Here is a 19,525-nt window from a genome sequence, read left to right as displayed (position 1 = left end):
GGTTAAGAAAATCCTGGTAAATATTTTTTTTGTTTCCAGTCTAGTGCTGGCTGGGAGAGCTGCCAGAGACGACCTCTTGGTCTGTCCATTTAGGAACTCAAGGAAAAGATGTGGACCCCCATGAAGCCCCCTTGGTGCTGATATGCCTTCAGAACCCCTGAATGTCTTACAGGAAGGGGGTTATCTGCTTATTCTGAAAAAGATCAGCAGCGCCACTCAACTCGGCACCGAACACTTCTCCTACCTTAGGCATTCTTGTCTGTGGGTCTTCCCTTTGGTCCGGGCATTGCTACCTCTCGGTACAACGGTGTTCAGCGTGACCTCACCACCTGACACATGGGCATTTGCACATACGTGCCTCATTTCCCTCTGTTGCCATATGTATCCACGGCCATTGGTCTGTTGTACTGATTACAACACAAAGTTGGAGGAACTTAGATTTTTATGGAATCCTCCCTGTCCTCCCCCCATCCCCACCCCCCAGCTCCTGTGAATTTGGTGGATTTTGTGCATAAATTTGAGTTGTGGCTTAAGATTTGAAGTGTGTCCTAGAGGTGGACGATAATGTGCCCTGACTACGGACAAGCCCAGCTGCCCCCACCTTCAGGAGTTTCCTTCTGCAGGAGGGCGAGGTCCTTTGCTGAAAGGGGTCTCTGTCCCGTCCAGGAATGTATGGTTTGGAAACTTAAACATCTTTGTTGGAACTTGCTTGGAAGAGGAGCCTGTGTTGCCACCTTGAAAAGAAAGTTTCTCTGTCCTTTCAGCTGGGAGCGGAGGGAGGGTGCGAAAGGGGGTTCTCTGGCAGTTGAGGCCTCCTAATGTTTTCTCAAGCCCAGACTGAGCTCCATTCATCCTTCTGCCTGAGTGGGGCTCCGTCACCCTCAGACGTGCCCGCCATGCAGCCTGAAGCTTGCATTTAGAACTTGATCCCCTAATATGAGGATTAAATTTTAGTAAGTGAAATAAAACGGCTTCAAAAAAGAAGACAGTGAGAAGGAAAGAGTGAACAATCCTGGTTTTATTTAACCCTGAGAAGTTTTTGACAGTACCCCCTTCTCCGCAGGATATGAGAACTGTTGGTCCCAGGCAGCCCTCCCCCAGGGACCTCGCGGGCGGGGGTGGGGGCGGGTGTTCTAATGTCAACAGTGACCTGAAGCCCTGGACTCCTTCTGTCTCCCGGCTCCCCTTCTCTTACTAGGGAGCGTGTGCTCTCATCACCCCTCCTCCCCCAACCTTCCAGTAAGGCAAACACAGAACACTGACTGAGCAGCTTCAGGTTCAGGCAGAGGAGAAGAAAGGTGCTTTGTGAGGGAAGGGAAACATTCCTGGGGGAGGTGAGGGGCTGGGGGGAGACCCGTGGGTGAGGGGCATGAATGCCCCCTCAGTCTGGGTTGGTGCCGCACAGTCCTGTGCTCACCGAGTGGGGATGTGGGGGCTGGCCTGGGAGGTGGAGGGAGGAAGGCCAGGCCCCAGCCAGGAAGCTCTGGGCGTGGGCAGGGCTTGTGGGAATGATTTCATTGGAAAGGCCTGCGATATTTTTTCCCCTCCCGTGTGTGGTTCTTGGAGAAAGTTGGAGGTGGTGGTGATTTCAGTCGCCTTGGCCGCTGCGAGCAGGAGCTGCGCAGAGGCACGGCGGAGCCTGCTGGGAAGTCTTGCTCCCGGACCCTGGCCCTGCCTCTCCGCCCGGCTCCCTGCCTCCAGCCCTGGCCCCCGTTCATATGAGCCTCTGCCTCCCCCTCGCTCCACCCTCTTCCAAACCTAGCTGGACCATTTTTAAAAATTGTCCTTTATTATTTTTTTTAGGACGTTTTGAGGGCTGCAGATGCCATCTAAGGCCCACTGTGCCATCTACAAATTGCAAAAATGTGGACTTGAGTCGCTGGTGGTTTTATTTTCGTTTGTCGATTTATTTTTAAACAGCGGCTTTTTGTTTTATTTTGTTTTGGGTTTTAAACTCTGTGTTCTGCTGTTTCTTGTGTTTAGCCTTCGAGTACTTCGACTGACCATGATCCGCTGGGCCCCCTCCCTCCCGGCTGGGGTAAGTACTTGTTCTCCTGCGCTCTTGGCCTTTGGCTGCCTGATGCTCCCTAAGCACGTGCCTCACTCCTACCCCTTAGCCTCCCTCTTGGGCACATTCTCTGGTGATGCGCAGTCAGACAGCAGTTACAGGTGATGGAGCTGGGAGGTTGGGAAGGATATTGAGCTTCCTCCGCAGAGACCTGTAGCACTCACCTACCGTAGTTGCTAAGGGAATGCACCCCCAAAACCGCCTGAGGGACTGTTGGGTCCTGGAATTGAGTTTCAGTGTCCACTCAAGGACCCATCCTGACACCAAGGAAGACATTTTCCCTCGGACTCCCCAGTGGATCTGTTTCGGGTCTGTGCTGGAGGATTGTAAGGCACTGTGGTAACCAACCTCTCTTTGCTGCTGAGATGGCGAGAGACTTCAGCCTAATTTGGACTCATGCAAGCCCCCTTTTTATTTGCTACACAGCTGGGAAAGAGACCACAGGGAAGCAGCTAAGAAAGCTGAATGCACCATGAGGGAGTCCATGAACGCGCCCATTGCAGGGTGGCTGGATTCTTCCCCTTGCTGTTGGTAGCTGCCTCTTCCTGGTCTGTTCCCAGTTCATGCTAGGATTTGTCTATAATGAGTTGGGGGTGGGGGGGTGACCATGCAAGGCTTGGGGAAGATTATGGACTCTCTGGCTATCCTAGGACGGAGTGTTCTTCAGAGATGGCGAGACTCAGCCCCTTCTGTAGCGCCTGGAGTGAGGGACAGGGCTTTTGGTCAGTGCTGCCAAAGTCCCTCGAAGCTGACCAGGGCAGTTTTCATGGGAATTGGCATGTGCCGAGGTGATTTATGGTCAGGTCAGGAGAAGACAGTAAATGCTGGTTTGATGGTAGTCACAGATGACATTCATTTGGGAGGTGTGGTACACTTAGGTAGGGAGCTGCCAATCAATGGCAGAACGGACATCAGCTTGGAAAAGCATCTTGTCTTGGAGCTGGATCCTGTCCATGCTGTCAGAAACCACCCCTCCCTCCCTGGTAGTAATGGAAGGGCATCACTCAGTGAGATAACCCTGCATTCCAGAGCTGTAGTCCGTCTAGTGGGAGATACCAATTAGTGAAGAAACTTCCACAAGGTTTCTTGATTCTCAGCTAGGGAATCCCTTACGCACACAGATGACTCCCGTCTGGCTCTGGAACTCATGAAAGGTAGTTAGTATCTCAGATATTGGCAGGAGCTCAAGTGTGAGAGGAGGGGGGGCACTCATCCGATGAAACAAGAACCTGTGTGCTGCTTGGCAGTCTGCAGACACTGTGACCTGGAGTTTTTGCCTGGCTCTGTTGAGGCAGGCGGTGGAGCCCAGCCACATGAGTTTTTCTCTGTGTCATTTCTGCTAAGTGATGATTACCCAATTAGAGCAGCTATGGAGACTCGCAAACACAGACTCTAATGGTAGGTAGCTGGAATGAAGCTCACACTGGCCAAGGGCCAAAGAGCCTTCCTTGTGGGCTTTGTGTTGGCCTCCCGGGCTGTGCAGGGGGCCCTCCCCAGCGACACTTTAAAATGAGCAGAAAGATCAGCAGCACCAAGTGTGAACTGTGTGTATCTGCAGCCGACTGCTGCTGGTTGAGGAAACCTGCGGCGTTGCCCTGACTGGCGTAGGAGTTGGAATACCAGTTTAGATCCACATCGGCTCCTCAGCAATTGTGAGCCTGGGCACAGGACGGAATCCTCTCAGGTTTGTTTCCTCCTAAAATGAGGTGGTGCTAGCTGCTCATTTAAGGCTGTTCCCAGCTCCCAATTGATGAAATTGGATGCAGCGGAGCCGCTCCATTGAGCCACCAGAGGCCCCCCGTATGGCATGTAGTGCCAGAAATGAGGGCGTAGGCCTCAGACCACCGGACAGAGACCCCGCCCCAGCCTGCCAGTCAGCTTTGGCATTGGCCTTGGCCTTGGCAGAACGATAATGGAGGATCTAGTTCAAAGCTTCTGGGCTAGGAGCGGCCCCTCTTGGGGAGCCCCCTTCTGTGGTGGTCGCTCTCCAGTGGTTCCCGGCACTTCTTTCTCTTTTCTCTAAATTTTCCAAAAGCCGTTCAGATGTTGGCTGCCAGGTCAAATAGGGGGTCGGAGGGGCCCCAAGACTGTGAGCTGGTACCTGGAACTTTGCAGCCAAATTCTTGGCCTTCCAGTTTCTCTTTCTTCTGGTTCTGGTTTCCTTGTTGCTTCTGGAACAGATGTGTCTTTTTTTGTTAATTTTACCCTGTCTTTGTGAAAGAGTGAGCCGTCAGCACTGCTGTCAGCTCAGAACCGTAATTGAAGGCTCAGACTCCTGGGAGAGGCGATGCCTTGTCCCTAGTTTGGTCTCTCATCCACCTGCAGCTCATAGCTGCCCTTTCCAGGTATGGAGTCAACAGGTAGAGTTAGGGCTTGTTCTGGAACCCCTCCCTTATTAACTCCAGAATCATCATCCACCCGGCATAGGGCGCGAGAATAATGGTTCTGAGGTGACAAAGATTGTGTTTGGGCCCTAACACTCTGCTGTCTTGGATGCCTGCACCTCTGTGTAAGAACAGGGTGGGCTCTGTCCATGCACACAGGCCCAGCGATTGATCTGCACATGCGTCTCTGAGGGCTTTCACTGGGAATGAAACTGGAGAAAAGAGATAGGAGGGCGGCACCATGGGCCCTGTGGTCCAGAGTCCTGATAAGAGAGGACTCGAGCGTAGTGGTCCCGCCTCATGGGACAGAGGTGCCTGAGTGGGCTGTATTATTATCTAGTGGACAGAGTGATGGCAGGTCCTGGAGTCAGCTGTGACAGCCTGGGGTGAGGGGCTTTGAGGGTGGGGGCCAGGACTGAGGGGAGCAGCTGTGCGTGTTTCCAGGTTCCACACAGCTGGATGCAAGTACTCCCCTGGTTTCAGCTCCCTGGTGTGATCACACTACCTCCTTCCCTCCAAACAACAGAATAACCAAAGACAGTACGTGTCCTTGAGTTGACAATGCCTGTGTCACCCCCTCCCGGCCCCACTAGGGGCAGATTCTCTTTGTTCTCCTTCCAGTGACACATGCGAGTGAACCATCTTTCCTGCTCAGACTTTTCTCCGAGACTGGGCTCTGGGACCCAGGCAGAAATTCAGCTCCAGCACCCAGGAGGCGATAGCTCTGCTGGTTCAGTCTGACTGGTCTCTGTTCTCTCTCTTCCCCCCCGGCAGAGAAGAGGCAGGACAATGGACGGGTGTATTACGTGAACCATAACACCCGCACCACCCAGTGGGAGGACCCTCGGACCCAGGGGTGAGGACTCGGGCTGTGGGGAGGGTCTGGAGTGGCCTTAGACGTTATGGGACCTTTGTTGTTAAATGCTGTTGAGTCAGTTCCAAGCCATAGCAACCCTGTATAGGGTTTCCGAGGAGCGGCTGGTGGGTTTGAACCACTGACTTTGTGGGTCAAGCTGACCTTGTGGTCCAGTGTATTATCTTGCAGTGCCACACCAGGACTCCTTTAGCCACTGATAAATACATCGAGACCACCAGCTTGTAGTGTGGGCCCTAGGACAGTTTGTAAACTGCTCCTTAGATTGAGCTCCCCACCAGACGGCAGATGGCTGCTGGACTCTGTACTCACTGTTCAAGCTGCCCATCATTTGATCCCACTCTACCCTCACGTAGCGGTCTGGGGCCTGGATGTCTCAGCACTGCTGATGGCTGGCCACCCAGGCCAGTGCCCACCTTCAGGACTGGTTCTGTGGCCGTGGCATCGTCAGTGATCTGTCTGCTGCAGACATGCTGCGCCTGGCTGAAAGCAGGGTGTGTGGGGTGCTGAGGCCCTCGCTGCCCAGTCCTTAACCGTGTGCTCCTGTGTTTCCAGAATGATCCAGGAGCCAGCTCTGCCCCCCGGGTGGGAGATGAAATACACCAGTGAGGGTGTGCGATACTTTGTAGACCACAATACACGCACGACCACCTTTAAGGATCCTCGTCCAGGATTTGAATCTGGGTAAGGACTTACCAGGTGACTTCAGTATCTTCTGGTACCGTTTATTCTGTCCAGAGCGCTTAGTGATCCTGGAGGGCCGGGGCGGGGGCAGGCCTTGGGATGCTTTACTGCGTGCTCTGCTGCCCTCTACTGCCCTCTAGAGTCCAGATTTCAGTATTGGGGAGGAATGGCAATCCTGTTTCTTCAGAATAACACTAGTGATTTGTGATTGTTAAGTGCCATAGACCCTATATAGCTTTTCCGACCTTGCGGTTCAAACTGAAGCTGAAGTCCAGTGCTTATCCTACAATGCCACACTAGGCCTCTAGTTGCTCTAAAAGCAAAAGGTCTGGATTTCTCTCTAGTTATTCTCTTCACCCTTCAAATCTACAGAGGATCTTAATGGTGGCAGCCCCTTCCTTTCTTTGATGCGTTACTTTGCTCATCTTTAAGCTTTCCTCTGTTGTTGTTGTTAAGTGCCGTCAAGTCGGTTCCTACCCATAGCGAGCCTGTACAGGGTTTCCAAGGCTGTATCTTTACAGGAGTAGAAAGCCTCATTTTTCTCCCGCGGAGTGGCGGCTGGTTTTCCTTAGGGCTAACAAAAACAAATCACTAGTTACAGCGCATTTCTGCTCTTCTTAGGACGAAGCAGGGGTCCCCCGGAGCCTACGACCGGAGTTTCCGATGGAAGTATCATCAGTTCCGCTTCCTCTGCCATGTGAGTTCTCCCACTACAGTGGGGATGACAGAGCTTTCCCTGCAGCAGAGACTGGGATTGAGGTGAATGCAGGTCTCTCACCTGACCCCAGGTGACTGGCTGAGGCCCTCTTGGTCTATTTCAGCAGAAAGCAGGCCTCAAGGAAGTCAGCTTCCATTTTTGGGAGATCAGGCTCGCCTTCTGCAGCCTAGGGGTGGCTAGACGGACTGATTCCCACTCGAGGCCCAGCTTGGAGTTTTGTCTTTTTTCCCTTCTTTCCAGTCGAACGCCCTCCCCAGCCACGTGAAGATCAGTGTTTCCAGGCAGACGCTGTTTGAAGATTCTTTCCAGCAGGTGAGACAGCAATCAACGAACCATTTCCACCACCCTGTCTTCTGTCATGTGGCCTGTTAAACTCTGGAGAGTTGCCATGGCCTGGGCCCGATGTCCAATGTCTGCTGGACAGCAGACCTGCCCCCACCTACAGCCTGCTCTGGAAGGGAGGGTGAGGGTACCAGCTGACCACGCAATGCTGTCTCCCCAGATCATGAACATGAAACCTTACGACCTGCGCCGACGGCTCTACATCATCATGCGTGGGGAGGAAGGCCTGGACTATGGCGGGATTGCCAGGTGAGCTCAGGTGCCCTCAGAGGTCCTGCTGGGTCCCTGCCCCTGCTCTGGGCCCATGGCCAGAAAGCTGCCCTTCCTTGCTCAGGTTCATTCCCAGATCTCACCTACTGCCTCTCCAAACTTGAGAGCAGACACCCAGAATTCTTGATAGTCTCTTCAGGGGCCCTGTTAGCTGTTGGATCATGGGGACACTGGGGGCCCCAAGGGAGGGGTCTGGGACAAAGGCTCTTCCACCCAGTAATATGTCATGATGGCTAAACTTCACCAATCAGGACAGCGGCCCGGACACGGGCTGGGCATCTATCAGTGTTGTGTGGTTGTCCAGTCAGACCGACCCTGATTTCTTCTCAAGGCAGTGAGGCACATAAAGTCAGTGTGGCTTGGTGTCAACATGATGGCTGAAAGGCCTTGGTCCGTACTGGGCTGCGTATCCTACGTTCAGGGTCAATAGAATGAAACTGACTTGGGTAACCATCAAGACAGCCCCAAAGTATTGTCTTGCCCTCACCTCAGTCCATCCCAAAGCGTGACCAGACTCCTTGGAGACACACTACCTTGGAGGAGGGGCAGAAGGGCCCTGGCAGAGAGAAGGAGCGTCTGGGTCGGCGGTGCCTCTCACGGTGCAGGGGTGTCTTCTCGCTTGGTGTTGGTACTCTGGTGGCATTGGCCTGCCTGGTGGACTGATTGTTCTTTTTTCCTGTGGTGACCTTCTCTTCAGGCTCTGCTTGGTGGGCTTCTGGTGTGGCTCCTGCCCTCTGTGTGTGTCTTTCTCTCTGTGTCCTGCCAGTGGTTTTACCCTATGGTAGGTTACGTCATGCTGTTCTACCACAGGATAGAACCACGGAAAGGATACCGGGGCACCCTCTGCATCAAAGGACTCCTCGTCTGTCCAGCCACAGCCGTGAGGCTTGTTACCCCCAAGGGTGCACAGAGCTGCAAAGGCATGGGTGTTGGTTCTGGTGCATGCGTGGAAGAAGGGGAAAGAGAATGGGGTCGGCTGAGGGGGTGGCCGTCTCGGGGAGTGCTGGTGCGGAAGGAGTTAGGGCAGTGTGAATACCGGTCACCTTACTCTGCCTGCTCAGGCCCAGTGGAAGCAGGCTGGCTGCTGTTCTGACTGCAGCTTGGCGTAATGTGGGTTTCACACCTTTGCACCAGCCTTCCTCCAGGGCACGTCCGTCTGGTAGAGAGAGTGGTCGTGCTATCCTGATTCTATCAGAAAAATGTGGCCGGACTACCATTTGCAGGAAATGTGACTCGTCTCTGTAGGGCCCTTGTGCAGTGTCCAGCCTGCACAACTGTGCACAGTAGCCCGAGGTCTGCCATTAGATGCTGTGATGCCGAGTCTTGGACTGCTCCCCGAGCGTCCACCTCGTGCCTTGCTCTGCTCACTGATCACCGGCCAGGAATGGTTAACTCAGCAGCTTATCCTGGTGGGGCATGCCCCCCCTCAGGAAACGGAGGCAGAGGAGGGTCACCGCCCCTGTGCAGGGGTTTGGAGAGAGGTCCCTTATCTTTGTGTTCTCTCTGTCTTCCCTCACAGAGAGTGGTTCTTCCTCCTTTCCCATGAGGTACTCAACCCCATGTACTGTCTATTTGAATACGCCGGCAAGAACAATTACTGTCTGCAGATCAACCCGGCCTCATCCATCAACCCTGACCACCTCACCTACTTCCGGTTCATTGGCAGATTCATCGCTATGGTAAGAGGGTCAGGCACCGTCCTAGTGCCAGGGCTCCCTTCCTCTTCTGTGCCCTGGCGGTGTGTGCAGGGGCACTGAGGGAACGCACACTCAGTCTGAGTCCTCCAGGATTGGCAGCCTCTGAGGAAGGCAGAGCCTGTGCAGTTGCCCCCTCGAACTGACGTGCACCTCAGATAACTCCTAGCCTAAAAACGACAGAAAAAAACTGTCAGACCATAGCCTTCCTGGAGGTCCCCCAGGGATGTGGAGAGGGGCTTTGTAGTTTGATTTCTATAGGACTTGTCAAGGGTCCCTGGATCTCAGGACTCAACTTGACATTTACTGTGCGTCCTGTTCAGGGTGTTGGGTGATGGGGCTGAGGGAAACCCTAACCACATACCAGCTGCGTGTCTGAGAAGCGCCACCATCTGTCACCAGGATACTGGTAGGCATGCTTGGGAATGTCCTATGGAGACACTCAGGCCTTCTGGAAGGGGATTTGAACAGAACCCTGGCAGACCAGTTGGTATAGGATGTTGGCGGCTTCAGTCTGAAAGTGGGCGTGTAGTGGGGAGAGGACTCACAATAGCTGTATTGACGTAGAAATAGGGAGACCGTGTGACTATGGAAAGGGGGCGTCTCAGTGTAGCGTGTCTGTGAGTGTGGAGAACCAGGATGGAGGAAGGTAGCTCCTGACACACTTACAGTCCAGCTGCCATATTTGGTAGCTTGAACAGCTTCACTGCTAACTTTCCTTTTCTTCATTCCCTGATTTCCTGAGTACTCGGCCTTGCTCCCCTCTCAGGAGGATCCAAGGGCCCCAAGAGCCCTTGACTAAATATGTCCCTTCCCTGTCGTCTGGAAGTTCTTGGCCAAGAAACTGGGCTCAGGAAGTGGGCACATTCTTCTCAGATCCAGAGACGCGGCCAGCCTGGCAGCTGATAGGACAAACCAGTAAAACCCTAGACTGTTACTCACCATTGGCCCGCCTGCTCTCACTCTCTATGGCGTCTGCGTCTGTTTGGCTGCCTCTGCCTCCAGCTCCAAGAGCCAGTGAGTCAGGACTGCTTGGCACCTGGAGCTGTTCTCAACAAGTGTCCTCTGTGAGCACAGGGCAGTTCTCTGCTTAGCCAGGGGGCCAGCTTGGTGGTGTGTTGCGCAAGCAGCAGCTGGAGATGGGTTCCTGAGCGGCAGGTTCTGCTTGATACCTTGGTCTGGAAGGTGGGATGAGTCTGTTCAGGGACAAAGTCAGGAAAGAGAACATTGTTTTTTTCCCAGTGGCCCCCTGAGGTTGCCAGATGCTCAGGAACTAGTAGGGAAGGAAGGCAGGTCACAGTAGGACTGTGATTCAGAGCATCCCGGAACCTGCCTTGGATGGTGTCCTGGGAGGGCCAAAAGCCCTTTGTCATGTGTCTTCTCTCCTCAGGCGCTGTACCACGGAAAGTTCATTGATACTGGCTTCACCCTCCCTTTCTACAAGCGGATGCTCAACAAGAGACCAACCCTGAAAGACCTAGAGTCCATCGACCCTGAATTCTACAACTCCATTGTCTGGATCAAGTGAGTGTCTTCCCATGCCCAGCACTTGGAGAAGGGAGGTCTCTGGATGGGGAGTGGGCCGATAGCCTTTCTGTGCTCAACAGACTGTCTCCAAGCTCTGGCCCAGCCTTGATCGTTGCTCTTGTAGATGAACAGCTTCTAGGCCCCCTTGGAGGGCAGCTCTGGAATGCTCTCCGTGCATCACGAAGATGTCCCATGCTGTTGTTCAGGATTCTAAGCCACCTCTGAGCTCTTCGGTATTTCATTGCACTAAAAATGAGTGATGGAGCAGGATTTGGGAAGACCCTTTTAAGATAGAAATCACTTCTCTTGGTCTCTCCTGTCCCTAGAGAAAACAACCTAGAAGAATGTGGCCTAGAGCTGTACTTCATCCAAGACATGGAGATCCTGGGCAAGGTGACAACCCATGAGCTGAAGGAAGGGGGTGAGAACATCCGAGTCACAGAGGAGAATAAGGAAGAGTATATCATGTGAGTCTCAAATGCTGGGGGCACAGTATGGGGGGCAGGGGTGGGGCTGTAGGAAGGGGCAGCAGAGAGGAGAAAGGGTTTTCTACTCTTACGCCCCACATGTGGCCCGTAGGTCACCAGGGGTAGCCAGCACCTCCAATTATTGCATCTGCCTTGAATAGTTGTCAGAGACCAGCCACGTGACAAGAAGAGTCGGGCAAGCCAGAGCCCATAACAATTTGTTACTAGCTCTTGGTTACTCTGGTTCAGCCATCACTCCTATGTGGTGGACTTCAGGATTGCCGGTTGAATGTCTCTGAAGAGGCATAAACTTAGATGCCTCCTCCTTTCACTTAATGGAAGTGAAAAGAGTTCTGTGTTCTGTGTGTTTAAAATCATCATCTCATATGTGTACGTGTGCAAATTCTCCCAGACACATCCTTCAGGTCTCTAGTGTAGCCTTTTTAAAATCCCCACACTTTCATGGCTCTGGTGGTGATAGTGGTGGGTGGATGGTGGTGGAGAAAGTTATGGGAATGGTGGTGGTGGGTGGATGGTGGTAGGCTAGGTGAACAGTGTTGGGGAGGTGGATGGTGGAGGTGGATGGTGGGGGTGGATGGTGGGGAAGGAGGTGGAGGTGGATGGTGGAGGTGGATGGTGGGGAAGGAGGTGGAGGTGGAGGTGGATGGTGGAGTTTGAGGAGGGTGGAGGGGAGGAGATGTTAATGGAGATGCAGGTGGATGGTGGATGGTGGAGGTCACTAGTAGAGGAGGAGGTGGTAGTTGGGGGATGATTCACAGTGATTTCAGACTCAGAAATCTCCAGGCTACTGTGAGGTGTTTTTTTTTCCTCATTATTATTGGTTTTTAAAGTAGATTTTCTTTTTAAAAAAAGTAGATTTTCTTAATAAAAATTTCTTTTTATTAAGAAAATATACATACAAAATATGTGTCAGCTGAACAATTTTTATGCATACAATTCAGTAACATTGGTTGTGTGCAATCATTCTCATATTCCAAATCATTTCACCACTATTAACATAAACTCAATGTCCCCTAAGCAGAAGCTCCCCCATGTCCCTTTTTTCCCATGGTGGTGGTTAAGTGCTGGCAAGTCAGTTCCAACTTATAGCAACCCTGTGTAGGGTTTCTGAGAGGTAGCAGGTAGGTTTGAACCACCAACCTTGAGGTTAGTAGTCATTATCACACTAAGACTCCTGCCCATGGACTCTACTAATAATCTTTGGTTTCTGTATATTTGCTGATTTCATCTAAGTGAAATCATACAGCATCTGTCATTTGAGTACCCTGCCTCTGTCAGCGTGATGTTTTCAACGTTCCTATTATGACACACAGCAGCACTCTAGTTCGGCGTATGACTGAGTAGTGTTCTGTTGCGTCCATGCACCTCATCTGTTTATCTGCTCATCTGCTGGTTACTGTGAGAGCTTCAAGGTTGTACCTCTGGGTGTCCATGTCCCCGAGTTGCCTCTAAGCTGATCCATTGTCCCTGTAAGAACAGCCACACTGGCAGGCAGGTAACGAACTGCTTCTGAACATTGAGTCTTTGGTTTTAGGCTGCTGACCGACTGGCGTTTCACCCGAGGTGTGGAGGAGCAGACCAGAGCCTTCCTGGATGGCTTCAATGAGGTGGCCCCCCTGGAGTGGTTGCGTTACTTTGATGAGAAAGAGCTGGAGGTGAGTGTCCGCTGTGGTTGGGACTGTGAGCTCCTTTTTCTGGGGTCAGCCTGCATTTGATCTCTTCTCTGTGGACCTAGTTAACCCCAAACTCGATGAGGACAGAAGACAGCAGGTAGAGAGTTTGGATTTGGGTCCTGGCTCCTTATTTTAAGGGAGTCCACGTTCAGAAAGCAGGGGCTTGTTTGATCTGGATCATTCTCACTTCCAGCAATAGCTGTTGTAGATGTTGGGGACGATTTCATTTGCTAATGATGGCAGGGCAGAGGCCCTTCAGGATGAGGGGAGGCTGGTTCAGGGGTTACTGATGCCCCGTGTCTCCCCAGCTGATGCTGTGCGGCATGCAGGAGATAGACATGAGTGACTGGCATAAGAACACCATTTACCGGCACTACACCAAGAACAGCAAGCAGATCCAGTGGTTCTGGCAGGTGGGTGTTGGGCCCCGCTTCTGCTGGTGGTGGGGAGGGGTGTCAGGGGCAAAGGTCTCAGCACTGACCAAAGGAAGTAGAACTTCAGGAACCCTGAGTTTGTGCTCTGACTTCCTCACCGCCTCCAACTTGTAAATAGCCGCGGCTGTCGGGTGAATTCCGACTCCTAGCCACCATACAGGACAGAGGAGAACTGCCCCATGGGGTTGCCAAGGCAGACATCTTTACGGAAGCCATAGAGCTGCTGGTGGGCACTTCCAAGCACTCACCTTGTAGTTAGCAGCCTGGTGCTTTGCCACTGCCCCACCGGGTGGGGGAGCTCCTTACAACTTGCAAAAGGAGATGATAAACCAAACCTTAGCAGGAATGGAGAGTGCTGCTGCTGCTGACCAATCCCACATGACGTAAAATTCACCTTGCTGTATGCACTGTACGGTTTGCTGGTCAGTGTGGGGCTGTGCACGATGTAGTACGGTGCTCACCACTCTCTGATTCCAGAACATTTTCATCTTCCAGCAAGAGTCCCCCTTCCATTTCAGTGGGGGTGTTGAGATGGTTCAGTGGTAGCATCTTTGCCTCTGGTGCAGGAGACCTGGTTTGATTACTAGTCAGCGCACCTCATGGAGCGTATGTGGTACTATTATATTGAACGGGCTTCAGCTGGGTTTTCAGAGAGCAGGCAGCCTAGTAAGAAAGACCTGGAAAGCTATATCCAAACATCTGCCTGTGGCTCACCAGGGTCTGATCTACAACCAGGCTTGGGGACATTGCAGGACCGGCCATTGCTTCATGCCATAGCGCATGGGGTCGCCATGCATCAAGCCAATTCAACAGCGGCTGACCACCCCCTATTTTGCCATCACTCTCATCCTTAGGGGGGTTTTTAAAAGCAGAACTTGCAGGGGACGTGCATCCCTGGCCTGAGGTCCCTGAGATACAGAGTAATCCTGTGGATGGGAAACTCTCCTATAAACCCAGCTCCTCCGAGGCAGCGAATTGGGAGTTTCATGGTTGGTTGGTAGTTATCACCGCAGGGTCCACCTGGGTGGGCTTTGAGTTCCCAGCAGCAGCAGCAGCAGCAGCAGCAGCAGACTCCGGCCTGATGGATTCCAAAGGTCACGTGTGAGGGCTGGGGCCTGGGCTGAGCGGCCCCTGACCAGGGCGTGACTTTCTGAGTTGCAGGTGGTGAAGGAGATGGACAACGAGAAAAGAATCCGCCTGCTGCAGTTTGTTACTGGGACTTGCCGCCTGCCTGTTGGAGGATTTGCTGAACTCATTGGTACGCTTCCCTCGCCCTGCTGGTGCCTTGGGGTGAAGTGAGGACAGTTCAGAAAGAGGGTTCCCTTCTCCTTCTAGTGTGTGTCCCCCCTGCCTTCCTCATAGGTTTGTGGGGGTGGGGAATAGCCAGGCCCCGTGGAGACCCTCCCTCAGCCTATGGATGGGCTCAGCATGTCTTGCTTGAGAAGGGGACACTTGCTGACATCTGGTGTATGTTTCTTTGGCTGACAGGTAGCAATGGGCCACAGAAGTTTTGCGTTGACAAGGTTGGCAAGGAAACCTGGCTGCCCCGAAGCCACACATGGTGAGCACACTGGTCTCAGTGGGAGAAACTGGGAACTTTAGGGTCCAAGCTGTGCTCCTGGGGCAGCCCAGTGGGGCCTCCACTCCGGGACTGTGGGGTGGGAGAAAGGGAGCTGTGATGTGTGGGGCATCTCTGCTTCAGGCCTTTGGTTTAAGGAAGCTGTTGTAGCAGTTAAATGCCCTTGCAGCCAACTTCTTGTTGGTAAGTGTTGTTGAGTCGGTTCCGACTCATAGTGACTTTGTATAGGATTTCCAAATCTGTGAATCTTGGCAGGAGTAGAAAGCCATGTTGTTGTTAAGTGCTGTTGAGTTGCTTCTGACTCATGGCGACCCTGCATAGGGTTTCTGAGGCGTGGTTGCTGAGCTTGAACAGGTGTTTAATATTGAAATACTGCTATTCTAGTGAACCATGAGCTGCCTTCCCATTTCCCCAGCCCTCCTCCTGCTCCAAGATCCCGGAACATAAAGAGTGAAGGCCTGGCTTGGCCTGACCTCTAGGACCCAGGCGCTCATCTGGCTGGTCCTTGTGATGGTACCAAAGTGGCGGTGAATGGCTTAGACTGTCCCCTGCGGCCAGTTAGAGCCCCAGTCTCCCCTATGCTGATAGCCTCACTCCCCTCTACCCACAGTTTCAACCGTCTGGACCTCCCACCGTACAAGAGCTACGAACAGATGAAGGAGAAGCTGCTGTATGCCATCGAGGAGACAGAGGGCTTTGGGCAGGAGTGACTGAGGCCACCCCTGCCCACCCCTCAGTACACATGTAGTCAGGAGTCCTCCCTGCCCGAGAGGCTGCTGGCTGGGCAGCCCTTGGTGGGCCCTGCAGGATGGTGAGCCTGCCAGTGAACCACACTGTCATTGCGTTGGTGGCAGCAGAGCCTGACCCCAGGAGGCCCTGCTTCCCAACCCTCACCTGGAATAAAGCCCACTAGTCCCCTTTGGCCCCATCACCCATTACAAAGTCTAGAGGGCCTACCCTCTCTGCCATGCTCTCCTGCCCTTCTCTGAAGACGAGCCCCAGGTGTGCATGCATGTGCGAGGGCAGGTGCCCGGCCTGGTGGGCTGAAGCAGGGACCTTGCCTCACAGGGTGGTGGTTCAAGGTGGACATCAGACTCTAGGGTGGCTCTTCTGGACTGAGGAGGCCGGGGCTTTGTTTGAAGTAGAATATCCCAGAGAGCTGTAGGAAGTAGGGATCTCTCGACCTCTGGGCCTTTGGTTCCCTTTCTCATGGGACTCCAGCCAGGCAGACGGAGAGCGAGTGAGCGAGCGACTGCGGGCCTTTGCTCAACCTGGGCTGGCCAGGTCACTATTTGTAGTAAATAAAGGTTACCTTAGCTGCTTGGGTCTCTGTGGGGTGGAAACAGCTCCTTTAAACGCGCCCTATTCCTTCTGTGTGCGCACCTGAAGCATCTGTGTGGAGGTTGCTTTGTGTTTTGTTTTGGTATCTGCTGTCACTTTCTGTCAGGAGCTGGCGCACCAGGTGTTGTGGGGACTTTGAGGGGTCCAGCCAGCCCCGTTAGTCAGTCTCCCCAGTGACTGCTCCGCTCGCTCGGGAAGCATCCTGTTGGTTCTGGAAGCTCATGCAGACTTGGCCCAGCAGGAAAGGGGCCAGTGTCCCAAGCACCACCCACAGCCTGATCGCCTGCAATAGACGATTCCCTTTGCTAGTAAGCCCCACTCCCCTGCCCCTAACCGCACAGTTCTCCTGGGCAGGTGGGCCTCCAGTGCTCGTGGCCTGCAGGAAATGTGTTGAACACTAACTGAAGGGCCCAGCGTTACTGCTAGTAATCCGGTTAGGTATCTGCTGCTCCCATCAGCCTCTGACATGGGCTTTCCGGCATTTACTGAACTCTTGAAGGTGGACTTGCCCTGCTGGGATACTGTAGCAATGATGTGTGAACACCCCCTGAACAGGCCCCCCGGAGTCCCGGTGCCTAATTTCCATCTGCTTTTGAGGTGTAGCTCCTGTCTCTCAGAACCACTTCCTCTCCCCAGGTCAGCGGGAGGTCAGCTTGTGTTACTGCGCATGCGCATCTGTGTGGCCCAGCGCCCTGCAAGCTCCACCTTCCGTCCTCTGTATCCCAGCACACAGTGGGAGCTGCTGTGCCGGGTTTGGAGGCTTCAGACTCACGGGTGTTCAGAGTGTGTCTGTGTGTGTGTACATATGTGTATATAACTGCCATGTCTGTATGGAGTGCCCTTCGAAGCACTGGGTTGGTCACCAGATTGTTCTGTAATGCCCGCCCCCTCGCCTCGGTATTGCCAGTTTCTTGTGCAATAAACAATCAGCAGCTGTGGGTGATGTTGGTGTGGATGTCTGCAGAGTCGCGGCCCTTCCACACCTCTGGGCCCCACTAGATCCTCCGGGCTCTGATAGAGGCAGATGTTCCAGACCTTGCTGGTTTTGAGAAGCATATGCGTCATTAACCAAGACCACCACAAATTGGGCATGATGGGTGGCTGAAGCCATGTCCAGGGACCACTGTGTTCAGGCTTCAGTAAGCTGGCCCACCATGCCTTTTCGGGGGCCTCTGCCTCCCCTGGTCAGGCCGGGCCTTCTCTGAACAGCTGTGGCTCAGGTTCGGTGGGCTTCAGACAGCAGCTCATGGGGACAGTGTTCTGGGCAGTTGTCCATTGAAGAAACATTTATTAAAGTGTCACAGCTTCCAAGGGCGTGGAAGGACTCCCAGATCTTGAGATTTGCCACCGACTCTTTTGACAGTTGAAGGTTAGAGGTAGGACGAGAGACCACGATGCTGGGTTTTGGTGCATTTGACATGGAAGTGTCTTCACCCGTGGGGGCCAGAGCCAGGCAGCAGGCATCTCCCTGGAGCTCTTCAGCTGAATTCACTCCCCACACACAGGGCACGGTGGCATTTATACTTTGAAAATTTTTGGAAAAAAGTCCAAATGTGGTACAGGCTTCTTAGAGCAAACAAGAAGACAATGTTCAGGTGAAAATTGTTCTATCCACCCATACCTCCAGAGGTAACCCTCTGGGCAGTTGTATATACGTACCATTTTTCAGTATCTATGGTGAACACCTGGGTTTTTCACTGAGTGAGAGATTAGGCACACTGTTCATGCTTGTCCATGCAGACCTACTTCATTCTTTAATTACTGTGCAGCGTTTCATTAAAAGAGTGGCTCTGTCAGACATCTGTCTTGTACTCACGGACACTTCAGTGTGTCCACCACTGACTTATGGCTGTGAACTGTGCGGCCCAGGGCAGGGCTCGTGCATACGTGCTGCACGTTCATTACAGTGTCCGGGAGTCAGGTCGCGATGACACCCCCTTCTTTTCATTAAAAACTTTTTTAAAGTTTCTAAAGCAAGGGTGGCTCCGTACGATGAACACTGGACTGCGAACCACAGGGCTGCGGCTTGAGCCCACCAGCCTAGCTGAGGACATAGAGGAGGCTTTCTGCTTCCGAAGCTTTAGAGCCTCAGCAAGCCTGTACAGGGTCGCTCCAGTTGGAATCGACTCCACGGCACTTCACAACCTCCACAAACGAGTGAGGTGAAGAGACTCGCTCGTTTGCTCCTCAGACACATGATTCCTCCTCAGGCAACTACTGTTGCCAGTTTCTTCTGGATTCTTCCAGATAAACTGAAAAAAAAATCCCAACAGTGTCTCCCTTCAAAAATGTTCTCATGTTTTCAAGCCTGGCCGCTATCTCTTGCTGTTCCGCTTTGTAGAATGCACCTTTATGCTCTCCCACTTGCCTTTCCATCTTGTAACTTTGGGCAGATACCTGCCCTGTCCCTCTCAGTGACCATGTTGTTAAGTGCCCTTGAGTTGGTTCCGACCGATTGTGACCTTGTATAGGATTTCCAAGGAGCAGCTGGTGAGCTTGAGCCACCAGCCTTGTGGTTCAAACCGACTTTGCAGTCCCGTGCATTAACCCATTGTTTCTGTTTGCTTACTTAACATGGACTTTCTGTTCTGTAACCATCATGAAATCTTCTATATCTTTTGAAAACAGTTAGTACTAAAGCTGAGAAGTCAACACCAGTGTTGACATGATCATAATTATATAAATTGTTTATTCCAGAGCTAAATAGTATATAATTCTTTTTTCCTTGCACAGTTCTGTCCCCTAAGGTTTCTTAATTGCCTTGCTTTATTATGTCTTCTAACCCCCCCTCCCCCCGTTATTCTGAAGTGCGTTCAGTTAAATAAGCAGGAAGGCCCCCTTTCCCTGCGCACAGACCGTAATAAGTTTCTGATGGAATTAGTCACAGATACAGCATGGTTTGGGCGCAATCCACAGTAAGTGAGCCAAAGTCTTATCCTGCTTACTCCCAAGGAGCATTCTGATGTTTCCTCTACAGCTGGTTCCTTTGCTCATCTGGCAGTGCATGGCATCTTCAGTATTTGAGTACACCACTTCTTTCTTTTGGTTTCCTTTTTTCATAATCCAGTTTTCACGTGAATTTGAGGCCATTGGGATGACCATGTCTTGGATCAGGTAGTTCACAAGGTGGTATCTTTGCTTTTGTAAAACTCAAAGTGTTTTACAGCAGTGTATCCAATGGAATTCATACGCAGTATTTTAAGAAATTGCCTTAGCTGTCTGTTGTCAGTTTCCATCAAGTTGGCCCGGACCCCTGGTAACCCCACATCCTAAACGGTTTTCATTGGTGGATGTTTCAGTAGTAGATGGCTAGGCTTTCTTCCTAGTCTGTCTCAGTCTGGAGCTTCCTCTGAACCTGTGCAGCATCATAGGACATGCAGGTCTCCACGGATGGATGGCTGAGCATCCCCTGTGCAGCATCATAGGACATGCAGGTCTCCACGGATGGA

General features: G+C 52.5%; 1 protein-coding gene across 1 annotated transcript in view; it reads left to right on the top strand.

Moving 5' to 3' along the window:
• The window catches only part of WWP2 (WW domain containing E3 ubiquitin protein ligase 2), a 185,585-nt gene extending 169,996 nt beyond the window's left edge, over positions 1–15,589 (top strand). Inside the window, exons 11-24 of the mRNA XM_006860202.1 lie at positions 1,984–2,038; positions 5,227–5,308; positions 5,882–6,010; positions 6,632–6,707; positions 6,969–7,040; positions 7,231–7,319; positions 8,860–9,019; positions 10,425–10,558; positions 10,888–11,028; positions 12,584–12,704; positions 13,031–13,135; positions 14,318–14,414; positions 14,645–14,717; positions 15,346–15,589. Coding sequence (XP_006860264.1) covers positions 1,984–2,038; positions 5,227–5,308; positions 5,882–6,010; positions 6,632–6,707; positions 6,969–7,040; positions 7,231–7,319; positions 8,860–9,019; positions 10,425–10,558; positions 10,888–11,028; positions 12,584–12,704; positions 13,031–13,135; positions 14,318–14,414; positions 14,645–14,717; positions 15,346–15,445 — 1,434 coding nt within the window. The 3' untranslated portion in view covers positions 15,446–15,589. The remainder of the gene's footprint in view (positions 1–1,983; positions 2,039–5,226; positions 5,309–5,881; positions 6,011–6,631; positions 6,708–6,968; positions 7,041–7,230; positions 7,320–8,859; positions 9,020–10,424; positions 10,559–10,887; positions 11,029–12,583; positions 12,705–13,030; positions 13,136–14,317; positions 14,415–14,644; positions 14,718–15,345) is intronic.
• Positions 15,590–19,525: the final 3,936 nt, after the last annotated feature.

The sequence above is a fragment of the Chrysochloris asiatica genome, unplaced genomic scaffold (assembly GCF_000296735.1).
Source record: "Chrysochloris asiatica unplaced genomic scaffold, ChrAsi1.0 scaffold00037, whole genome shotgun sequence".
Classification (NCBI taxonomy): Eukaryota; Metazoa; Chordata; class Mammalia; order Afrosoricida; family Chrysochloridae; genus Chrysochloris; species Chrysochloris asiatica.
Note: the sequence above shows the minus strand (reverse complement) of the source record. Positions and strands in the feature narration are given on the sequence as shown.